Below are 22,531 nucleotides of genomic sequence, written 5' to 3'. Positions count from 1 at the left end.
CACACATAAGGGGGCATATCTAGTTGGAGTAAATTGCATTGCAAGTCCTTAAACTATTGGTCGATTCCTAAATGGGTCCTTCAACTAAAAAATATACCATCTACGTTCTAGATCTATATTTTGCAGTCACCAACGGTCCAAGACGTGCCACGTGAGCCCCAACAACCTACGTGGACAAGCCATCCTGGTTAATGGGCATGCCTGTTTTGCTAACCCCCCCCCCCCCTCCCCTCTGCCAAACCTGTGTGCTCTCCTCAGTCTCCTCTCCCGTTGTCTCTCTCCCCCGTCTATCTCTGCTCAAGCACAACGCCGCTGCCTTCCTCCCCCAAGCTCGTCATTGCCAGCCTCCCCAAGCTCACTGAGTCTCACATTCGCCAGAGGCCACAATTTCTCTTAGCATGCATTATCAATTACTCCCTCCATATCTAAAAAAAATTGACGTTTAAACAGGAATTGTGGTAACCAAAGAATGATTAATTATAGGGTAATCTTCCAACTTTGCCCTTATTCTGCGGGTATCCTATAATCAAGAAACTTTCGTAGCTTCATTGGTTTGTCTTGAGGAGCACGAGGCAGGCGGCCAGGGTTCGATAGGTAGGGGTAAACCCGTCCAAGACTTGCCCGCATCGGTAGAACGTCAGCTTTCGTAAAAAACGTGAGGAAGCCCAGAACGTCTATTTTTATGGGTACGGAGGGAGTACTATGAACCGTCCCATTGAATGATAATGTGAAACATGGATATATTAATAGTCTTTTGTACACTGAACAAACACTTAGTTTAAGTTACAGTTAGTTAAAGTTTGCAAACTTTGAATTTTTTGAACCTCAACATGGGGTCCTGTTTGAGAGGGCTCTAGAATTGAACTCTAATGTAGATTTCAGTATAGTCATACTCCCTTCATCCCACAAAGAGTGTCGTTTCACTCTCGAGAAGTTAAACATTTTTAACTTTAACTGTCATTAGATTAATTGCTAAATATATTTTTATAACAAACTTATTTTGATATATAAATATTGTTAATATTTTCTACAATTCTGTTCAAACTTAATAAAAATTGACTAGCATGAAATCTATGTGATACTTTTTTTGGGAGGAATGGAGTACCACAAATAGGAGTGGACCGAATTCGGAACGTTTGGAGTGATATTTCTTTATTAGAAAAGAAAATTAGTAACTTGGCTTAGTTATGTTAATTAGGAAACATGATTTGGGTTACATCTTCCCTTCATTTGAATCTGTACATGTCCGGTACATGTAATTGCATCATAGGGTGGATCATCCTTTGGAGAGGAAAAAACAAGCATTCCATATAACTACAAAGAATAAACAGCCCTGTTCCTGGGCCTCCTGAGTCCTACCTAACTCAGCTGTGGAGACCTGCTGCTTTCTCTGTTGGGCCCATCGGAGCTGTTCTAGTGGGCTGCGCCAATTGTGGGCCGACCATCAGCCCAGTCCGGTCCGTCCAGCGGAGCTGTTCTGGTGGGCTTAGCCAATTCGGGCCCACAGAGCGGAGCCCCGAGCTCGCAGCGCACTCGCCGCCTCGCGCAGTCGCGCGGCTGAGACGCCAAGCGCTGGCTGCTGGCGGGAGGGACGCTCTCGCTTTAGCGCGCGGCGGCGGCGGTGGCGGCGGCGACCGGCGAGGTTTCTGGGACAGCACGTGCGCCCCATGCAGCGCGCCTCCCCGTACTCGTACGCCGTCTTCGAGCGCCTCCTCCAGGAGCACTTCCCATTCCCGCGCCGCGTCTTCCAGGTGCACGCGCTGCTCCTCACCTCCGGCGTGCTGCTCCTCGACCTTGACCCCCGATGCTCCTCCGCCGCCTTTCCTTACAACTGCCTCGCGCACGCGCACCTCCGCGTCCCCGCCGCCTCCTCCCCGCCCGCCCCGCTGCGCCTCTTCTCCGCCATGCTCGCCCGCGGCGGGCGCCCCAACCGCCACACCTTCCCGTCCCTCCTCAAGTCCGCCTCCGCCTCTGGCTCCGCGGCCGCCGCGGGGGCGCTCCACGCGCAGTGCCTCCGCCGCGGCCTCGCGGCCGACCGATTCGTCGCCTGCTCGCTCGTAAGCGCCTACGGCCGAACGGGCCACCCGGCTCGCGACGCGCGCAAGGTGTTCGACGAGATGGAGGGGGGCCCGGACCTGGCCTCCTGCAACGCCCTGCTCGATGCGCTGTGCCACGCCGGGGACCTGGACGCGGCGGGGGACTTCTTTGAGAGGATGGAGGCCAGGGACCCCGTGTCGTGGACGACGCTCGTGTCTGGGCTGTCGCGAGGCGGGCGCCACCGGCGCGCTCTCGAGGTGTTCAGGGGATTTTTGCTGGGTAACATGGGGCGACGCCTCGAGGAGGCCACGTTGGTCAGCGTGTTCTCGGCCTGTGCCAATCTTGACGGTGGTGAGGGGCTTGCCGCGGGCATGGCTGTCCACGCATACCTCCTACGCCATGAGATTGAGCTCACTGCGTTCCTGGGCACGGCACTGGTTGACATGTATGGGAAGCATGGGAGGCTTGACTTCTGTAAGAGTGCTTTTGAGATCGTCTGCGAGAAGGGGGTTTGCACGTGGAATGCCCTGTTGTCAGCTTTGGCTAATCATGGGAAGGAGACTGAAGCGCTGGTGAAGTTCGACATGATGAGGGGTGAAGGCTTCTTGCCAAATCAGATAACCTTTCTGGCTGTGCTGATGGCTTGTGCTCGTGCAGGATTAGTGGAGGTTGGGTTATACTGGTTCGAGGCAATGGTCGCTGAGTACAGGGTGGCACCGTTGATGGTCCACTATGGATGTGTTGTGGACCTCTTAGGCCGTGCTGGCCGATTTGGAGAAGCCATTCAGGTTATAGAAAGGATGCCCTTCGCGGCTGATGCTTCTGTGTGGGGTGCTCTTCTTGGAGCGTGCAAGCTCCATGGTAATGTGGAGCTTGCTGTGGAGATCGGGCAGAAATTAATATCTCTTGGCCCCCAGCAATCCGGTCGGTATATGACCATTAGGAATGTCTATTTAGAAGATGGGAATTGGTATGCTGGCTCAAGAATGGGAGAGGTGATGCAGGAGGCTGGAATCAAGAAGGCAGTTGGGCAGAGCAGTGTTGTGCTTGGTGCTGCCATTCCTTAATTAGCTTTCATTGCAAAACTTGTTGGTTGGGGACAGATACACTTCGATGAATATTCACAGATGTTTCTTCACATTTGTCCTGTCCCCCATGGGTATAACTTCGAGGAGATGTAAGTACCAAATATTCACTGCTTGGGTTGCCCTTATTCATTTATTTTATGTCCTTAACCAATAGCCAATATAAACCATAATTCTACCATGAAAAGATTGTGTTAGTTTTTTATCGTAGATGTTGCAAAACTTAAACGTAGTGACTTCGCATGACGTTACCAACAAGTTGTACACTTGTTCTTGCTGCGGTAGAGAAGCGGCACCAAGTTGTTGGGTTGATCACAGTGGTAATGCTAACGCAATTGGGTGGTGGCACTTAGTTGCCACTCACAGCTCAGGATTGGATCACAGTGGAGGAAGGAATCAAACCACACGAAGAACGGAAGAAGAGACACAGATGTGATGTGACTTGCCTGGGAGCTCCAACTCCAAGCATTATGCATGACTCTACGAGTCCAGGTGGAACAAGGAGCTTTTGGATTCACATGCTTCAGGCTTGTAGTCAGGTAAATTTTGCTCCATATATCCAGTTAAATAGCTCCTTCTATGGTATAGAACAGAAGGCACTTTTACTATTTAGAACAGAATCCCTACTCCAAATTGCTAGGGACTAACAGGCTCTGATGTTGTTATAGAACAATAGAATTGGCTTGATCAGGAAAATCAAACTGAAATAAGTTCGGTACATAGACTGAAGAAACAACTTCACTTTGACTGTACATCTGAAAATATTGAATTGGCATGCAGGTTTCTAAGAGCAGGAGTTCCACTTAGTCTGGAAGAGGCATTTAAGGACACACTTTTCCAAACGATAAAAGAACTGATGAATGCTTATTACTTAGTACTTTTAGTTGAGTTGATCCAAGGTGCACAAAATGTCTTTTCCTGCACATATACCCCCCTTAATGTTTCTATAAAACGAGAGCTGGATATTCATGTAAAATTTACATACATTTAGATATCATACATGCACAAAATAGCATATGCAGTTGCGGCTTGCAGGCTTGGAATGATATCTCAGACATAATAGTTCAGAAGGTTCTAAAAAAATAAAATAAAAAATAAAAATAAAACAGTTCAGAAGGCAGAATTTTGTAAAAGTTGCATCATATCCTACATAGCATATTGTAGCAACAGCTTAATAAATATGTACTATTTTACATCACCAAGTCAAGTACCACATACAATTATCCAGTCTAGAAGCACCATTCCAGAAAAGAAGTGTAGAAGTACCGTGTTGCCAAATCTATACCAAGATCAGTGTAGATGTCTCCATGCTGTTGTATGCCATATCATCCAAAGGGGCAGCCAATGATGATGATCCTGCATGGCTGTGTGCATAATAACTGTCTGCACAGTCATTAGTTGCGTCCATGTGGAGCCTATTCAACATCTGTAGGCTCTCCACAACTTCCTTCATTGTTGGCCTGTCATCTCCACTTGGGCATAGGCAGTGGACTGCTAGTTTGGGCAGTTTCTCAAGCACTTCTATAGCCACCTCGTCTATAATTTCAAAGTCAAGCATAACTTGGTGCTTATTGCGGAGCATCAAAAGGAAAATATAAGACAATGATTTTTTTTCATTGAACTCATCAGCAAAAATAGCCTTTTTTTTTCTTGTGAAAAGATGGACATCTCTCGGTTTGTTTTTGGTCAATGGACAAACCCTGCCCTGTGCTGTAAATGCGGAGCTGTTTCTCAATGTGTTACATATCTTCTTTCAGGAGACCAGTATCAACTTTGCAGAAGCCAAGATCAGTTCCCACCCATTTGTGTAGAGCTGGGCTTTGTCAGACTGCTCAGCCAGGTTCTTCAGGTTTGATCTTTGCTTAAGTTTTTAGAGAGTGCACATGTTGAGATTGTGCAATGCCTTTTCTTGAAGTATTCTTCAGGGTCATTTTTTGCACCTCAGTATTGGTGTGTTGGAAACAAAAACTGGATATGGTATCAGCAACCGGTGCCTGGCTTCCATCTTGGTCTGGTCTGTAAGCCTGTTCGTGCATGTTTCTTTTGTAGAAAACCGATTTGTGAACACATTCTGATAGTTACAGTCAGAATTTTGTATGGAGTCCGAGAAACAATGGACGACGTCTCTTGGTTCGGTTTGGTCAACGGGCAAACTCCTGCGCTGTAAATGCAGGGCTATTTCTACTTATCTTGCTTGAGGAAACCAAGTACCACAAGGTCAGAGGAAGATATATGGAACTAGGTCTTGTTTAGTTCACCTCAAAAACCAAAAACTTTTCAAGGTTCCTGTCACGTCGAATCTTACGGCACATGCATGGAGCATTAAATATAGTCAAAAAAACAAAAACTAACTACACAGTTTGCCTATAAATCGTAAGATGAATCTTTTAAGTCTAGTTAGTTCATAATTAGACAATATTTGCCACAAACAAACGAAAGTGCTACAGTGTACGAAAACTTTTCATTTTACCAACTAAACAAGGCCCTATAATCGGTTGCCTATACTGTCGGGAGGTCATCCCCGCGTGATGTCACGAGGCTGGAACCTGGAGGAAACTGCTGGTTTGTGTTGTCTAGTGGCTTCAACCAATGCAGGGAGAAGTGCTTGTTAGCCAGAGGAGTGGCACCCTTTTGCAGCAGCAGCAGCAGCAGCCAGGACCTACAGTTTCGTCAGGCCACTCGGCCAACCTGGTTCTGCAGATTTGGATCTTTCTCTGCTTAATTAAATCCGTAGTTGAAGATGAGAGTGGAGCATGTTGGCACTGCGCCGTGCTTTCCCTTGAAGCATATTATGCAGCGCCGTCTAGTTCTTGCAGTCATGTCTTGCACATGAGTGTTGAGTGCGGTTGGATGGAAACCAAAAGGCTGGATGTGGTCTCAGCATGCAGCAGGCACTAGAGGTTTCCTTCCATCTTGGTCAGGTGATGCCTGTTGGTGTATGTTTTCTTGTAATTGAAACTGCGTTTGTTGCTTCATTTTAATTTGATTCGATGTGAATTTTAGGTAGAAGGAACAGCTGGGAAGGAAGATGACGCTTTTGCTGCTTGTATTTTGTTTATTTTTTTTTTCTCCTGATGAATGGATGGAGTAGCGGCTCGGCTCTGTGTGCATCAGTCAGTCAGTCCACGGCCCGGTCGCCTGGTTTGTGCACGCAGATTTTTTTGTGTCATTCGTTCCTCCACATAATCCATGGCAGTGGCAGGCAAATCGATCGGGCTGTGAAGAAGATGAGAGCGGAGGTGGGCCGCCAAGGGTTGGGCTGGACTGGGTCATGGGCGTGACATGTTCCGGTTCCGGCCCAAAGGCTTGTATGCTAGAAGTATAAGATGCTAGTCCTACTCCAACAGTGGAGTGCTGCGTGCAACGGGGGCTGGCGGACGGACAGTAGTAGTAGTAGTGCACAGGACGACAGGATATAGTACTGTACTGTACTGTACTCCTCTCCTATCCCCATTATATTCCTCACTTCATCAGGCAGCATGCAAAGCTTCAAGGGGGGCTGGGGATTGGCATGATGTGCAGTCCCCACTGTAGCTACTAGCTGTAGCTGTAGCTCTAGCTCTGCCCGCCGCGCGTGTGTACGAACGAGCGTGTCATCGATGGCCTCGCATCGCATCGCGCCTCCAGCAGCTAGCACTGCATGCTAGCCATGCCATGCGTATGCCTCACCTCCTCCTCCTGCCTAATTAGTTCTAAAATGTTTTTATTTTTTATATTTAATAATTATTGTCTAATTATAAATTAACTATATTAAAAAAAATTATCTCACAAATTATAGATAAATTATGTAATTAGTTTTATATATATATATATATAATGTTCTGAGAATTTAAAAAAAGATAGATTTTGAGGTGTGGTGGTAGCCTCGGCATGGAAGTATGGAAAGGCCATTGCTCGATCTTTCTCTCGGCTCAGAGCTTTTCCCGTCTGTGGGTGTGTGTCTGTCCATGCATGGCGATCCATCATCGATGGCCACCCACAGCGATCGAGCTACTCTACTACTGGTAGGCGTGGCGCAGGGTCCGAGGTCGGACGAGGCATGCACGCGAACCCTTGGCAGTCCTGGTGCAGCCTTTTCTCGCCTCTCATGAGCACACACGGATGCAATGGCAATGGCAATGCACCACTCTGGTCCGGTGCTACTGCGACCGAGGAGTAGCTCTAGGCTGTAGCTGCTGCAGCCATGCATAGCCTTTTGCAGGCTTCACCGCTGCAGACATGCAACGCAAAAGCACGCCATTGCACTGCACGGTGATGGATGGATCACCGGCACCGCGAGCTTTTTCGCATGCATCTGCGCCCTCGCACGCACACACCTCGCGCCGCGCCAGGCCCACGCGTGACATCAGTAAAATCCGAACGGCAACCCTAGCGCTTGCAGGCTGCACGGCTCTAGTACGAGCAAGTTTAATAATACAGCCTACTTGCTGGCTGTAAAGTTTGTTACAGCTTTCTTACAGCCCACTTATACAATAATGAACTATTCCTTATAAATATATGTCCCACTTGTCTCTCTCACAAAGTTTCTTGGTTTCTTGGTTCCTGTGCTTAAGCTGGCTATAAGGTTACAGCGTGCTTCTCCTCTCTCTCATCTCTTCTCTCCTCCACCTCAGCATTTAGCCAGCTTAGACTGTCTCCAACAATGGTCACTCAAAATACAAGACCCTTTGGGTAGCGCTACAGGTAAAAGGTTCCATGCCTATTTTTAGTCTTCTCCAACAACAAGACCTAACAGACAATACTCTCTGCAAATGGGTCTCGAAGAGAGAGAATACCTAAATTTGGGTTATGCCTCTCCTGATACCCAAAATGGGTCTTCTGTATGATACTCTGTTGGAGGCTATAGGTATTATGTTGGAAACCTATTTTAGGTTTGGGTTCCCAAATAGCTCTTCTATTGGAGATAGCCTTACAGCCCGCTATAATCCTTCCTCTACTACATTAGAGCGCGTAGGAAGGACCGAAGCAGCGAGATGCATGCACATGCACATGCACCAGAGGCTGCATGCAATGCAACAGTGGATAGCCTCTGCTGCCTGCCCTTGCATGGGCATGGCGGCCGGCCGGTTCGACCAACTCTGCTCGTCGATCCATTCGATCGTATACTACTGTGCAAATGGCCGGCCGGCCAGAGGCAGATCGACGCACTGTAGCAACCATGCAACGCGGCCTTGCACTGCATGGGCCGCCACCGCGAGCGAGCTTTTCGCAGTCGGACTCAAACACTCGAGAGTCACTTCTTCCCCGTAACGGTACAGTAGAGCGCTGGGTCGTCATGCATGGGCATAGCGGTCCGTGGAGGCCTGCTCGTCGATCGATTCGATGGTATACGACTGTACAAATGGCCGGGCAGGCAGGACCAGTCGACTCGACCGTCGCAGTAGGAGTAAGGCCCTGTTTAGTTCCCTACCAAAAATTTTTTCATCCATCCCATCGAATCTTTGGACACATGCATGGAACATTAAATGTAGATAAAAAAATAAACTAATTACACAGTTTAGTTAAGAATCGCGAGACGAATCTTTTAAGCCTAGTTACTCCATGATTAGCCTTAAGTGCTACAGTAACCCACATATGCTAATGATAGATTAATTATGCTTAATAAATTTGTCTTGCAGTTTCCTGACGAGCTATGTAATTTGTTTTTTTATTAGTTTCTAAAAACCCCTCCCGACATCCTTCCGACACATCCGATGTGACACCCAAAAAATTTTCGTTCCCAATCTAAACAGGCCCTAATCTTTCGAAACACCCACAGCAGGAGCAGCTTTAAAACTTGTGTATCAGCGATTGATGCTGCCTCACATGCACGTACTAGTACGTACGTAGTGCCATTGATGCATGCCTCTAGGGATGAAAACGGTATTCGAGACCGAATTCGTTTAGAGGGATTCAGATCAGTCCGTATCCGAGTCTGAATGTTCAACATCCGATACCGTATCCGTATCCGAGTACTTAAATCGTATATTTATGATGTCGACATCCAATTGTATCTTATCCGACATAGTTGATATTATCCGTATTCGAATCCGAATTCGACCAGAAATACGAAAACATCGATGATATCCGATCCGTTTTCATCCCTACATGCCTCACATGCATGCAGCATGCATGAGCGATCGATGCAACACCAGCACCGCACTCTGGCCTCGCTAGGGCGCCTACCCATCCACAGCCGCAGAAACAAAAAAAAAGGCTACGGTCCTCCAGTCTGGACGCACGCTGCGGCCCCGGTTTTAATTTCTTTCCCAATCCTACAGGGTCAAAGCCCCTGCAGTGCAGTGCAGTGCAGTGCAGGCTCTAGCCATGGCAGCCAGGCGGCCAGAGGGCGCATGCGCTGGGGGTGGGGGGGCCTGCAGGTCTGGTTTGGAAGGTGAGGAGGGGCCACATGTACGTACGTCATGGGCACCGCGGCGCACCGGGACACGGGCAGGCCTGCCGTGCGTGTTGGAACGAGCCTGCACCTTTTCTGGGTGCTTCTGAAGCTCTGGATTAATGGCGAGTTCGGCGTCAGAGATGCTCTCGCGCGAGTGGCGTCAATGTCGTCTGTCACATGATGAATGGAGTCGAGTGGAGTGGAGTGGTGTGGTGGAGGCTTCCGCGATCGACCGGCCGTGGACGTCGCCGTGTCCCAGACCGGCCGGCGACGGCGACCCCATCCCCCGACAACGATGGACACAGCGATCCATCCATCTCTCTCTCTGCGCTGCGCTGCGCTGCGCTGCGCTGCGACGGCGAGACCGTCGTCCCACCGGCAACCGCTCTCGACGGCTGTGTCCAGTCCGCCCGTCCGTCGTCCAGCGGTCAGCCGTCGCGTCCTCCGCGGGCGCTTTCTGCAACATCTATCTATCGCAGCACCACAGCACGGCAAGCCTTGTGCAACGCCACACGCCACCAACACCCACCGCCGTGCGGGCGGCAGCAAAGGCATGTTGCGTGGGACCCCACCACTCCCATAGTTTTGCAAATTCTAGGCCCTGTTTAGTTCTAATTTCTTTTTTTACAAAATTAATACTGTTATACTTGTATTTGACAATATATCAAATCACAAACTAATTAGACTTAAATATTGTTATCTCAAATTATAGCTAAACTATATAATTGATTATTCCTTTTATATATATTTAATGTGACGAGAAATATAAAAAAGTTTATAAATTTTTTTAAACTAAATCAAGCCTACTTTTTTGCAAACTAAACGAGGCCTAATAGGACAGACAACGTAGTAGTAGTAATAGTAGTAGTAGTGACGTTTGTAAAGTTTATAATGTTCGATCAAATCCAGGCTTCAAAAAATTTTACATAAATACGTCTTTATTTTCGTTTATATTTAATATTCTATAAATACGTTTAAAGATTTAGATTTGATGTGACGGAGAATTAAAAAATTTTGCAAAATTTTTTGGAACTAAACAAGACCCTAATCGTAAACGACACACTTTTTTAATCATCAAAGGAACTGTTCTACTCAGAACCGACAACCATGGAACCCTCCATCCCTATCCTAAAACTCCTGATTCACTGCTCAGAGCAATCCATCACGGCATCACCCTAAGGCCATGTTTAGATCCAAAATTTTTTAGATTTTGACATCGTAATATTTTCGTTTTTATTTGATAAACATTATCCAATCATGGAGCAACTAGACTTAAAAGATTCGTATCGTAATTTATATATAAAAACTATGCAATTAATTATCTTTTTTATCTATATTTAATATTCCATGCAGGTGCAATAAGATTTGATGTGACGAAGAATCTTTTAAAGTTTTGTATTTTTTGGTGTATCTAAGGCCTTGTTCAGTTCGGAAAAACTTTGAGTTTTTGGCACTGTAGCACTTTCGTTTTTAGGCCCTGTTTAGATTGGAGATGAAAATTTTTTGGGTGTCACATCAAATGTGTCGGAAGGATGTCGGGAGAGGTTTTTAAAAACTAATAAAAAAACAAATTACATAGCTCATCAGGAAACTATAACACAAATCTATTAAGCATAATTAATCTATCATTAGCACACGTGAGTTACTGTAGCACTTAAGGCTAATCATAGAGTAACTAGGCTTAAAAGATTCGTCTCATGTTTTTCAATCAAACTGTGTAATTAGTTTATTTTTTATGTATATTTAATGTTCAATGCATAGGTCCAAAGATTCGATGGGATGGACGAAAAAATTTTAGATGGGGAACTAAACAGAGCCTTATTTGACAAATATTATCTAATCTTAGAATAACTAGACTTAGAAAATTCGTCTCGCGAATTACAAATAAACTGTAAAGTTAGTTTTTGTTTTTATGTATATTTAATGCACTATGTATATACCGCAAGATTCGATGTGACGGAAAATATTTAAAATGTTTGGAAACTAAAGAAGGCCTAAATAAGGCCTAGATTAGGGCCATTTGCACTGGTACTAGTAGTATAGTAACCCCAGCATCCGCTCGGCCTGCCACACGTCTCTCCAGCAACGGGAACCACTCCACGAGCCACGTCAGCGTCTTCCCCACGGCAGGGGCAGGCACGCCAACCAAGCTCGCCAGGCCAGGTCAACCGGCGCCATTAATGTAGTAATCGCCTGGCAGAGCACCCCTGTGTGCAGACAAGTCCAGCACCCATGTGGCCCGGCCACCCGACACACCTCGCCCGCTGTCAACGTACTACTGTATAGTTAATCCACCCACGTCAGCCCCGTCATTAAGCCGGAGCACCCCTCGGAATTCAGCGACAGAGTAGAGCAGAGTTGGAGTTTAACTTCGATTAGACTAAACTAATGACATTGTACGGTACTACTACAAGAGATTAACACTACTACTCTTGTACAATGGCGAGTGTGATGCAATGCAACTAGAGGTCAATGCCGCCGGCACTGGCAACGGTCGTTCAGAACAGGTCGAACCGAGCGTCCGGCTGCGGCTGCGGCGGCGGCTTCGACGCCCTCCTGCGCGTCGCAGACGCTGTCGCCGCGCTGCAGGACTGCGAGCGGTGCAGCGGCGGGGAGCGGGACGCGCCGGGTACGACGGGCGGGCGGGAGGACCGGAGCAGCGCGAAGTTGAGACCGCGGAAGAACGGGTGCGCCTTCACGTCGGCGGCGCCGCGACGGGACCCTAGCCGCTGCCGCGGGTCCTTGGCGAGGAGGCGTTCGATCAGGTCCCGCGCGTCGGCGTCGGCACCGCTGGACCCGCCACCGACGGCAGGCGAGGGGAAGGAGAGCGGTCGGCGCGCGATGTTGCGGAGCGTGGCCTCGTTGTCGGCGCCGGCGAACGGGGTGCGCCCGTGCAGGAGCTCGTAGAGGAACACGCCCAGCGCCCACCAGTCCACGGCCGCGCCGTGGGGACCGCCCCGGGCCACCTCGGGCGCCACGTACTCGTGCGTGCCTACGAACGAGCATGACCGCGCCTCAACTGGCTCCGCCACCACCAGCGGCTGCCGCGCCGAGGAGGCGGCGCGGCGGAGGAGCGCGCGCCGGCTGCTACTGCTGCCGCCACCGCGGCGACGAAGCGTGAAGCGGAACAGGTGGTCCGGGAAGCAGGACACGGAGGTCGATGAATCGTCGTCGGAGGAAGAGGCGGAGGACGACTCCAGCGACGGCGTGGAGGTGGACTGGAGAGACAGGTCGAAGTCGGTGAGCATGATGTGGCCGTCGGCGCGGATCAGCACGTTCTCCGGCTTCAGGTCGCGGTACACGATGCCCATCATGTGCAGGTACTCCAGCGCCAGCAACACCTCCGCCGCGTAGAACCTGCACCGACCGACCGACCGACCGGCAGGCGCCGCCGTTAGCACTCGTAGTCAGAGGTGCAGCTCAGCCGGAAAGACACGCGTCAACTACTTGTACGTACTAGCTAGCACTCACCGAGCTGATGCGAGAGGGAAGCGGCGGTTGGGCATGCGGTGGCGGAGCGAGTGGAGGTCGCCGCCGGGGCAGAACTCCACGACGACGCAGGAGAAGTGCGGCGCGGCATCGAAGTCGGCGAAGAGCGTGGGCAGGAACGGGTGGTCCAGAACGCGCAGGATCCGCTTCTCCGCCGCCGCGCGCTCCAGCTTCTTCTTCTTAGCCACCACGCGCCGGTCCACCACCTTCATCGCGAACAGGCACGGCCGCCCCGCGTCCGCCTCCGACTCCCGGAGGCGGCACAGGTACACGGTGCCGATGTCGCCGCCGCCGATCCGGCGCAGCAGCCTGAAGTCCCGTGGCCCCAGCGGCGCCGCGGCCGACGTCGACGCCGCCCGGATCGCCGCCCACGCCGCGTCTCCGGACCGGTGCGGCCGCGCCGGCGCTGGCGAGGAGGAGGAGGCCGGAGCAGCAGACGCAGCCAGGGACAGGGCGGCGGACGGGGAGCAGTCGAAGGAGAGGCGAGACAGGCTGGAGCAGCGCGGCAGGCTGGCGGCGCTACTGGCCGAGCTGAGGCTGGAGTTGGGCGCGGCCGTCGACGACGCCGTCGTGTCAGCGTCCGACAGCCGCTCCTCCCCCGCCGCTGGTCCTGGCGGCGGCGCCACCACAACCTCCAGCATCGCGAGCCCCTGCCCCGGCCCAGGCTTGTTCCCGAGCGCCGGGGCGACGCGCGCCGCGGCGACCATGACCCTTCTGTCTCGTGCACTCGCTTGCAGTGTGACCACTCCAGTGAGGTTTCCGCGGTGGCGGCGTGCGGCCGAGGGAGTTGGTGGCGCGGGGGTTTATACCAGCGGCGGGCGAGGCGAGCCCCACCAAAGGCCACGGCGGGGGGCCGCTCGCCGACGCGTGGGTCCAGGAGACAGACACGCACGTCGTGTGTGTGTGTGTGCCGTTAGCGACGGCGACGGCACGGGGTCAGGGTCACGGACAGGCGGGGTCCAGGGACCATGGACGACGCGCGGGCGGGGCGCAGACGATCCGGACAGGCTCGTCCGTGGTTGGGCGGGCAGGGGAGGGGCAGATCCGTCAATGCATCGCGCCGCAGGCTTTTATTACTGCGAGTTTGGCAGCTGCGTCAGCGTGGAAGCAGCAGCGTGGGAAGTCAAACCGGATCCGGTGCGGCGGACTCGCGGGGAGGCCGTGCGTGCGAGCGCCGGAGTTGCACCAGTCCGTTTGGGGCCCACTGCACAGGGTCGTGATGTACAGTACAGGAGCCGTTATGGAGGGTGTCGGGGTGACGATGAGCAGTACCTTTCTTGGCCAGGCTCGAAAATGGCAGGCACGTACGAACCTGGCCGTTGAACGGGTTTGGACACGGATTATCTGGAGTGTTTCGTTCACTATCAAAATTTGCCATGCCAAATATTTGATAAGCCATAATTTTGATTTAGTATTTAATTGGTTACAAAAAATTTCTAATTTCTCACATTTGGTTTGCCAAATTTAGCTTAGGTCTAGATTGTGTCTTTTTTTTTTTGACAAGGAACAGACCGAAATATATTAAACGCAGCATGAAGCTGCAAAGGTTTGTACATCAAACAGGTCTACTGAAAGTAGAGCCTGAAGAGAAGAACATAAAGGACCACAAGCCAAACGGGTACAAGAGTGATCAAGCTGAACAAGAGTGGAAACTCTCGCTTGTTTAGCTAGGGTATCCGCTGTAGAGTTTGATGATTTGGGAATCTTGAAAAGAGTAGCTTGAAGTAATCCTACGACATTATCAAAGGTTTGGGTATATGGTTTCATTCTCCAGTGGGGAGGGTTGTCCCTTCTGTCTTTGTGAAGAAACCGAACAAGCTGTTCGGAATCAGAGAGGAAGAAACATTGAGAGATCTGGAGGGCTTGAATCAGCTTGGCACCAAGAGCTAGAGCCGCAGCCTCTCCCATAAGAACAGAGTAACAGTTTTGCATCCTGGCCTTGATGTAGATAGATTGGGCTGGTTGTGCCTGAAAATTGAGAATAAAAATACCTATGCCAGCATCGGCCGGAGCTGCGGATTGATTATCTGGCACCCTGGAGACATCTACATAGCATCGGGATCCTTGGAGTGCCATTGGGTTGGCGTAAAAATGTGGCCTTGTCGATTCCGCTGGGATTGGAGTAGTCTGCATAATAGAAGAAAACATACCAGGGGGCTGCTGGAAAGAAGCAGCTGTTTGGGATGGATGTAGATGATTATGCTCCATATAACTTGCAATGGCAGTGTGAATTTGCACATGGGTCCACTCTTTCCTGTTAAAATGGTAGTCATTTCTAGATTTCCAGATATACCACAAAGTAGTGAGAGTTTTACATAAAAGAAATTCATTTGTGTTATCTGGGAGAATAGTTTGGAGGATATGTTGTACTCCATCATCTTCGAGGGAAGGGTGGCTGTATTGAGAGCAGGACTTGATGTGAGCCAAACCTGTGTAGGGAGATTACAATGAAAGAACAGGTGAGAGTCAGTTTCGATCATGTTGCATCTGTCACAAGTATTAGTCCCGTTGACGGAGTATCTTGTCGCTCGATCTGCTGTGGCGAGCGCCCTTCTAATGAGTCTCCAAGCAAAAGTTTTGAGAAGCCGGCCTTTGTACATACATAAACTAACTTTTGCTCAAGTCTAGTACACTCATAGTGCAAAACTCTATCATAGAGTCCAAGAAAGATTGTTGATGTGGCAGCATATTTATTGAAGAAAGAGGTAGAAAAAATAAAACTCCAAGTCTTAGAGAAAGTTTAATAATACAGCCCACTTGCTGGCTATAAGGTTTCTTGCAGCCTTCTCCCAGCCCACCTATACAATAGTTAACTATTCACTATTAATATATGGCCCACTTGTCTCTCTCACAAAGTTTCTTGGTTCCTGTGCCTAAGCTGGCTGTAAGCTTACAACCCGCTTCTCCTCTCTCTCCTCCCTTTTTTCATCCACCTCAGCGTTTAGCCAGCTTACAATCCACTATAATATTTGCTCTTATTTAGACTCTAAGTCTACATTGTTCGAGGTAATAAATAACTTTAGACTTTATGATAGAGTCTGTATTGTGAGTGCCCATAGGGCACTCCCAATGCAGAAACCATCATAGTTTCTATAGACATTAATTATAGTGCCACCTAAGCATTTTGCTGATGTGGCAAGGTAGTTATTGAAGAGAGAGAGCAAAAATCATAGAAACTGAGTCTAACTTAAAAACTATGTCTATACGAGATCTAAGACATGAAGTAATATGATTGGTTGAGAATGGAGAGAGAATGAATGTGATTGGATAACAAATTATTGTATAGAAACTATCCATTGGGACCATAGTTTCTATACATAGTGTCTATAGAAATTAATAGGTATAGAAACTACACGTAGTTTTTAGCATTGGGAGTGCCCTTATGCCATTCGGGTCAAGAGGGTTATTCTAGAAGCTGCAAAGCTAACCCTTTTTTTAACTTAACCATGCCACTTGGGCCTTGCGTAAAGAAGCTTGAGAAGACTGACGAGAACCTGCTAATTAAGGTCTTGTTTAGATACACCCAAAAACCCAAAACTTTACAAGATTCCCCATCACATCGAATCTTGCGGCACATGCATAGAGTATTAAATATAGATAAAAATAAAAACTAATTACACAGTTTGTCTGTAAATTGCGAGACGAATCTTTTAAGCCTAGTTACTTCATGATTGAACAATGTTTGTAAAAAAAACGAAAATGTTACAGTGTCAAAATCCAAAAAATTTTGCATCTAAACAAGCCCTAAGCACATGGTGAGGTGGTTAGACACGCACTCATCAGTACATACAATGGACACGGATTATTGCATGCCTGCCCGTGTAGTACGTAGAGAGTAATGAGGAGGTGATTGGTTATCGTTAGCTAACTGGTAACTTTGTCGGGGACGGGGACGGCAACCACGTCAACGCCGTCGGCGATAAAACGGCAGGCAGGCAGCGTTGCGTGGCCCGATTCCCTTACGCTTTTTACGGTGGCGTAGGGGTCGGTCAAAAGCGTCGCAATTTTTTAAACTGCACGCAGAGAGCAAGAAAATGTCAAAGAAACAACAAAAAAAAAATACATGCATTGATGCATGTGATTGATGCCTGTCTTCTCCAGGATACAAGATTTTTAATCAACTATTAGCAGGGATCGGAGGAGCGTCAAAAGCGAAGCGTTGATTATTCCTACAGGGAGCATGTCACTGGCGTCAAATTTGCGGGCGCCTGCTGCCCGGCTACCTTGATTACACTGTCCACTCTAAAGTCAGGGAGAATAACCATTTTTTTATTTCTTTTTGCTGTGCTAAAGGTCAAAATTATAGCTCTAGCTCCATTGATTTCTAAACCTAGAATTGTCATACCACTGAGAAAAAAATTCTGTGCTAATCGAGTAAAGGTCATGTTTGCTATGCTTAAGGCACCCCACAGTGGTGCGTCGACCCTCCTAAGAGAAAGAGGGCCACGTGGGCCCAAAACTAAACCAACAAAGACTCAACCTTCTCCCAATGGTAGAGGCACAATACTCGACTCTTCTTGTCTCTTTTTTCTCTACTGGCAACTTTTTCTCTTTGTTTTTCTGCATCTTTGAAAACCCTAGTTTGACTTTTGGATAATTGGTGAAACCCTAGTGCTAACCTTTATACTAAGTGTGTGTAGATTTAATAAGGTTAGTACATGTCAAGTGTTGGAGCAAGTGATGATCATGGTGATAATGATGATGACCACAAGATGATCAATTGCTCAATTTTGAAAAGAAGAAAGAGAAAACAAAACTCTATGGAGATCAAGACAAAAGTATTGCTTAGGGTTTTGGTTTTGGTGATCAAGACACCATAGAGGGTGTGATCACATTTAGGATAGATAGTCGTACTATAAAGAGAGGAATTATTTGGCTAAAACCATTATCGAGTGCCACTAGGTGTCTTTGTTCATTTAAATACATTTAGAACATAGTAAGCTAACTTAACTCCTTCGAAGAAAATGGTTGTGAAAATGGTAACACACTTACACATGTTGGTACACACGTGGTTGTGTTGGCACACTTTAAGAAGGAGGTGGAGGTTGAAGGGTAGAGAGGGGTGTGGGTTCCTCTCTCCCTCCCGCCGAGCTTGCGAGACGGAATTCGGCGCTTTTGAGAAAATAAAATGCATATTTTCTTTTGCGCCGATGAAAAATTTTGAGAAGTCGCCGGAGTGTTTCACACTGAAAACACTCACCAGACGCTCTAACCGCAGGCAACGGACAATGAGCCTGCGCGTCCGGTGTGCTGTCAGCCTCTGGCGAAGTTAGCAGGGAGCACCGGACGCTCAGCATCGGATGGCGGCCAAACCTTGTTGGTGTGTCCGGTGTTGCTTGATATCAGCAGTGAGAATGCGAGTGTTTCTGACTGTGAGCACCGAGTGTGAGTCCGGTGATCCCGTGCGTTTGACAACCTCTCTACATACGTGTCCAGTGTGTATCGCACGCGTGTGATGTCTACTTGACCGCGTCTGATAGTTTGAATATGACCGTTTGAGATCGACGCACGTGATTCAAGTAGGGACACGTGGCTGTTTTCTGAGCACCAGATACTGGGTTCGAGCATCCAGTGGCTCACCTGCAGCGAGTCCGGTGGTTCTAACTTCTGTCCAGTAAAAGAGGCAACGACTCTATTTATTTGAGAGGCTTATAAATAGTTGTTGGCCGGCTTGGGGCTCAGTCTCTTGGCATTCTAGTATACTTGACATCCTTGTGAGCCTAAGCAAACACCTCCCACTCATCTCCTTCATAGATTAACCATCTTTGTGAGATTGGGAGTGAATTGAAGTGCATTTGCTTGAGTGATTGGATCTAATGGCACTTGGGGATCGATTTAGCTGCAGTTTTCTTGTTACTCTTGGTGGTTGCCGCCACCTAGATGGCTTGGAGCAGCAGAGGAGCATTTGCATGAGTTGGTGATTGTCCGTGGACATCTCTCAGTGATTGCGAGAGGTTTTATACCTTTCCCGGGGGAGAGCCGAAAGGTAACTCTAGTGGATTGCTCGTGTCATTGAGCTACCTCACTTGTGGGTAGGTTCTTACGATGTCCTAGTGAGGACGAGGTTCGTGCTACATCTCTTAGCCGCCGAACCACCAAGTGTTGGTCGACACAACAGGGACGTAGCGTGCCGGTAAGCACATGAACCTTGGGAGAAAAATCGGTGTCTCAATTGAGTTTGTTTGACATTCTCCCGGTGATTGATTGTTCATATATTATTGATTGGTTCATCCACTACACGGTGGTATAAATATCTCTTTCTCTCCATTTACTTACCGCAAAGTAGTGTAGCTAGTTTAGTTGCTAGTCTTGCCTTGTGTAGTTAAGCTCACTGGTGTAACTTGTAGAGACTTAGCTCTTGTGTGCCTAATGATCATAGCAACTAGAATTGTTGGATAGGTGGCTTGCAAACACCCCTTTAGAGCTAGAGCAAAATGCTTCGCTTTTGTTATTCACTAACCTCTTACTCTAGTGAGTTTGTAGAATTTTTAAATAGGCTATTCACACCCCCCCGCTCTAGCCATATTAGGACCTTTCAATCTTGCCCAGGGCAGCGACACTTTTGTCCTTTCCTTTCTCTGAGCGGCGGTGTGGGTCGCAGACGGACCAGCTCCCCCGAGCGATGCATGTCGCGGTATGATAGGCTCCCCAAGCGGCAGCGCATGTCGCACCCTGACAACCTCTCCTGAGCGGCGCCGCAAACATCAAACTCTGGTGATGGAGGGACCCAAGCAGCGCGGATGATGGCGTCAGGCGAGGCCGATGGTGAATGTCTCAGCCAAGAAGGGCACAATAGCTCATCTTTAATTCACTTTTTATTTGGATGAACCAATGCATGATCTTGATCAGTCTTCGGAGTCGACTCCTCTCTCTCTCTATCTCTCTCTCTCCTCGACGAGTCGATGTGCTCCAACAGTAAAACTGACTCATTCGTGTGGCAGGTACGACCATGAGTCGCTTTTCTACGTCCAGTGGAAAAAGCCCTTACTAAGCTCCTCAAACTAAGCGTTACCAATTTCTCGATCCATGAATACATTAAATTTTAGAGTTGTCCTAAGCTAAACTTGTTATAAAAAATTGAACTTAATTTTATGGAAAAAAGGGTTAATACTAATGACCCTACATTATAGTTACATATAACATGAAATATATTTTTAATATTATACATTTTTGTTGCTTGCCATAGACATTGATTCTTTTGTAAAATTGATCAAATAAAACAATTGACTTGAACAACTCTAGAAGCTGATTTATTTAGAAACGAAAGCGGTGCAATGTTTCGATCAGAGCATCTGCGGGTGAGAAACCGAAGCTCCTAGCCACCGGCATCGGCAAGGGGAAACCATGGAAAACCAACAACTGTTTGAGATAAGTTGATGGAAGGGGTTGGGTTGTCACGGTTGTCATGCGTGCCATGCCGGTCGGTGCGCCATCTCGCTGGCATGCATCGCCTGGCCGGACGGACCAACGACGGACGGTGTGTTTTACTGCTAGTACGTACAGTACCATACCATACTACTGCTAGCAGCTAGCAATGGCATGGCACGTAGTGCACGTCACGAAGACGTGGTGCGCTTCACTGCTAGTACGATGTGCAGTGTTGGCAACGTACAAGCCATCGGATCGTCGGGGCTGAACTGAAGGCAGACACGTACGGACCAAAAAGTCCTCGTGAATCAACGGGAGCACAGTTACAGTTCTAGGAGACTAGTACCCCCAGTTCCTATGTCTTTTTTTTTTTTTGATATTTTAGGATTCAAAATTTGGTCTAAAAAATGGAAACACGTTGGTTTAGCATTTGGACAGACAGTTAAGTAAACAAAATGATGATATTTTCTTCCTTATTTGTCTGAGACGAGACGCAAGCAGATTAATAAAGGCAAAACTAAACTTTTATGATCCAAAATCTAGGTTTAGGATGTGTTTAGATCCAAAATCTTTTTGGATTTTTGACACTGTAGGACTTTCATTTTCGTTTCACACATATTATCAAATTATGAACTAACTAGACTTAAAAAATTCATCTCGTGATTTATAGATAAACTGTAGAATTAGTTATTTTTTATCTATATTTAATGCTTCATGCATTTACTGTAAGATTTGATTTGATGGAAAATTTTATAAACTTTTGGGTTTTTGAGTTTATTTAAACAGGCTCTTAGGGATAAAATGAATATAGGCTGAACATATTGTTCATAAAAAAAACTTTTTTTTCTCTTTCTACTTAAAATAAACTGGGGCCTTGTTTAGTTTCGAAAAGTGAAAAGTTTTCAGTACTGTAGCACTTTCGTTTGTTTGTGACTAATATTATTCAATCATGGACTAACTAGGATCAAAAGATTCGTCTCGTGATTTCCAGCTAAACTGTGTAATTAGTTTTTGTTTTCGTCTATATTTAATGTTTCATGCATGTGCCACAAGATTCGATGTGACGGGGAATCTTGAAAACTTTTTGGTTTTCAGGGTAAACTAAACAAGGCCTTGTAGCTCCGACTCCTCTAGTGCTGTAGCAAGAAGCCAGAGCATGAAGAAGTCCTACCAAATATGTCTTTAACCTAACCAGATTTTATTCAACCGTTTCCTTATATTTTATAAGCTGTTATTTTTTTACCGGCTAAAAATAATTTTCTCTTATAATAAATCAGCGTACGGTATTTTTTCCGCCATGACATGACACAGCACACTTAGCCCGCTCTCTCACGTGATCACTACTGATCCCGAAGGCGCACCAGCTGCGGCCTGCGGCGGTCGCGCGCGTTCGATCGCGTGTCCGGTGAGGACGGGCGTGTCGTCCACGGCTGTCGTTGACGACGCACGCCGCGCGGTCTCCGAACGTCGGCGGTGTCTCCGCGCGCTGCCGACCGGACGGACGTACGGCGACGACGCTGCCGCCACGGCCACGGGCATGTACGCATGAATCGACCAGCACGCGCGCCAATTAGTGGGTATATGGGTACCGTGGCGGTGCGTGCAAAGTTAATTAAACTTCATTAAAATTAGCAGCCAGAAAAATGAACTCTTCTTGCAAATGATACGGGTGTGGAAAGTATCTTAACTATTACCATCAAACCAAAGTTTAATTTAACACAAAAAAATTATGATTATTTCACCGAAGTTGGAGTGATGGAGCTACAGCTTGTCACTGCTCCTCCATATTATTGTCCACACTGACGAATTAATGCCCAGCAGCAACACACAAATATCAAATGACAAACCACGAATTGACGAATATGTAAAAGGAGTTGTCATATTTTAGATTTCTGATTTTTTTTTAAATACGCAAAAGTTTTTCTCAAAAGATTTCGAATATGCAAAATATGTTTAAAGTTATATTTTAAGACAACCTACTAGTATCATCACATTATCATACTATAAAAGCGAGTTTGTCTGAGGGGGCTTTCTCTCTATAATAACCGTTCGAGCTATATGTCATACTATATGAGCCCTTTGTTATATATATGATATTACTTTTCTCCCATAACAATTGTTCGATCTACACGTCATACTATATGGACATCCGTTATTCGTGATCTTACATGTAAGA

At 47.6% G+C, this 22,531-nt stretch overlaps 2 protein-coding genes across 3 annotated transcripts; one reads left to right on the top strand and one right to left on the bottom strand.

Annotated features, from left to right (window-relative positions):
- Nucleotides 1,570–5,306, top strand: LOC8070172 (putative pentatricopeptide repeat-containing protein At1g10330). 2 transcript variants are annotated; one of them, XM_002443514.2, is made up of 3 exons: nucleotides 1,570–3,214; nucleotides 3,476–3,661; nucleotides 4,880–5,306. In XM_002443514.2, the coding sequence occupies exon 1, from the start codon at nucleotides 1,668–1,670 to the stop codon at nucleotides 3,102–3,104; it is 1,437 nt and encodes a 478-aa protein (XP_002443559.2). In that variant the 5' UTR covers nucleotides 1,570–1,667; the 3' UTR covers nucleotides 3,105–3,214; nucleotides 3,476–3,661; nucleotides 4,880–5,306. The 2 variants fall into 2 exon arrangements, with proteins under 2 accessions (XP_002443559.2, XP_021301558.1); XM_021445883.1 differs by lacking the exon at nucleotides 4,880–5,306 and adding an exon at nucleotides 3,903–4,143.
- Nucleotides 11,857–13,746, bottom strand: LOC8070170 (protein kinase PINOID). The gene is made up of 2 exons (XM_002442493.2): nucleotides 12,970–13,746; nucleotides 11,857–12,855 (listed from the first exon to the last, which is right to left on the bottom strand). Exons 1-2 carry the CDS (start codon nucleotides 13,692–13,694, stop codon nucleotides 11,997–11,999), a joined length of 1,584 nt encoding a protein of 527 aa, XP_002442538.1. The 5' UTR covers nucleotides 13,695–13,746; the 3' UTR covers nucleotides 11,857–11,996.

Source organism: Sorghum bicolor, chromosome 8 (assembly GCF_000003195.3).
Source record: "Sorghum bicolor cultivar BTx623 chromosome 8, Sorghum_bicolor_NCBIv3, whole genome shotgun sequence".
Taxonomy (NCBI): Eukaryota; Viridiplantae; Streptophyta; class Magnoliopsida; order Poales; family Poaceae; genus Sorghum; species Sorghum bicolor.
This window is presented reverse-complemented; position numbering and strand designations above follow the sequence as displayed.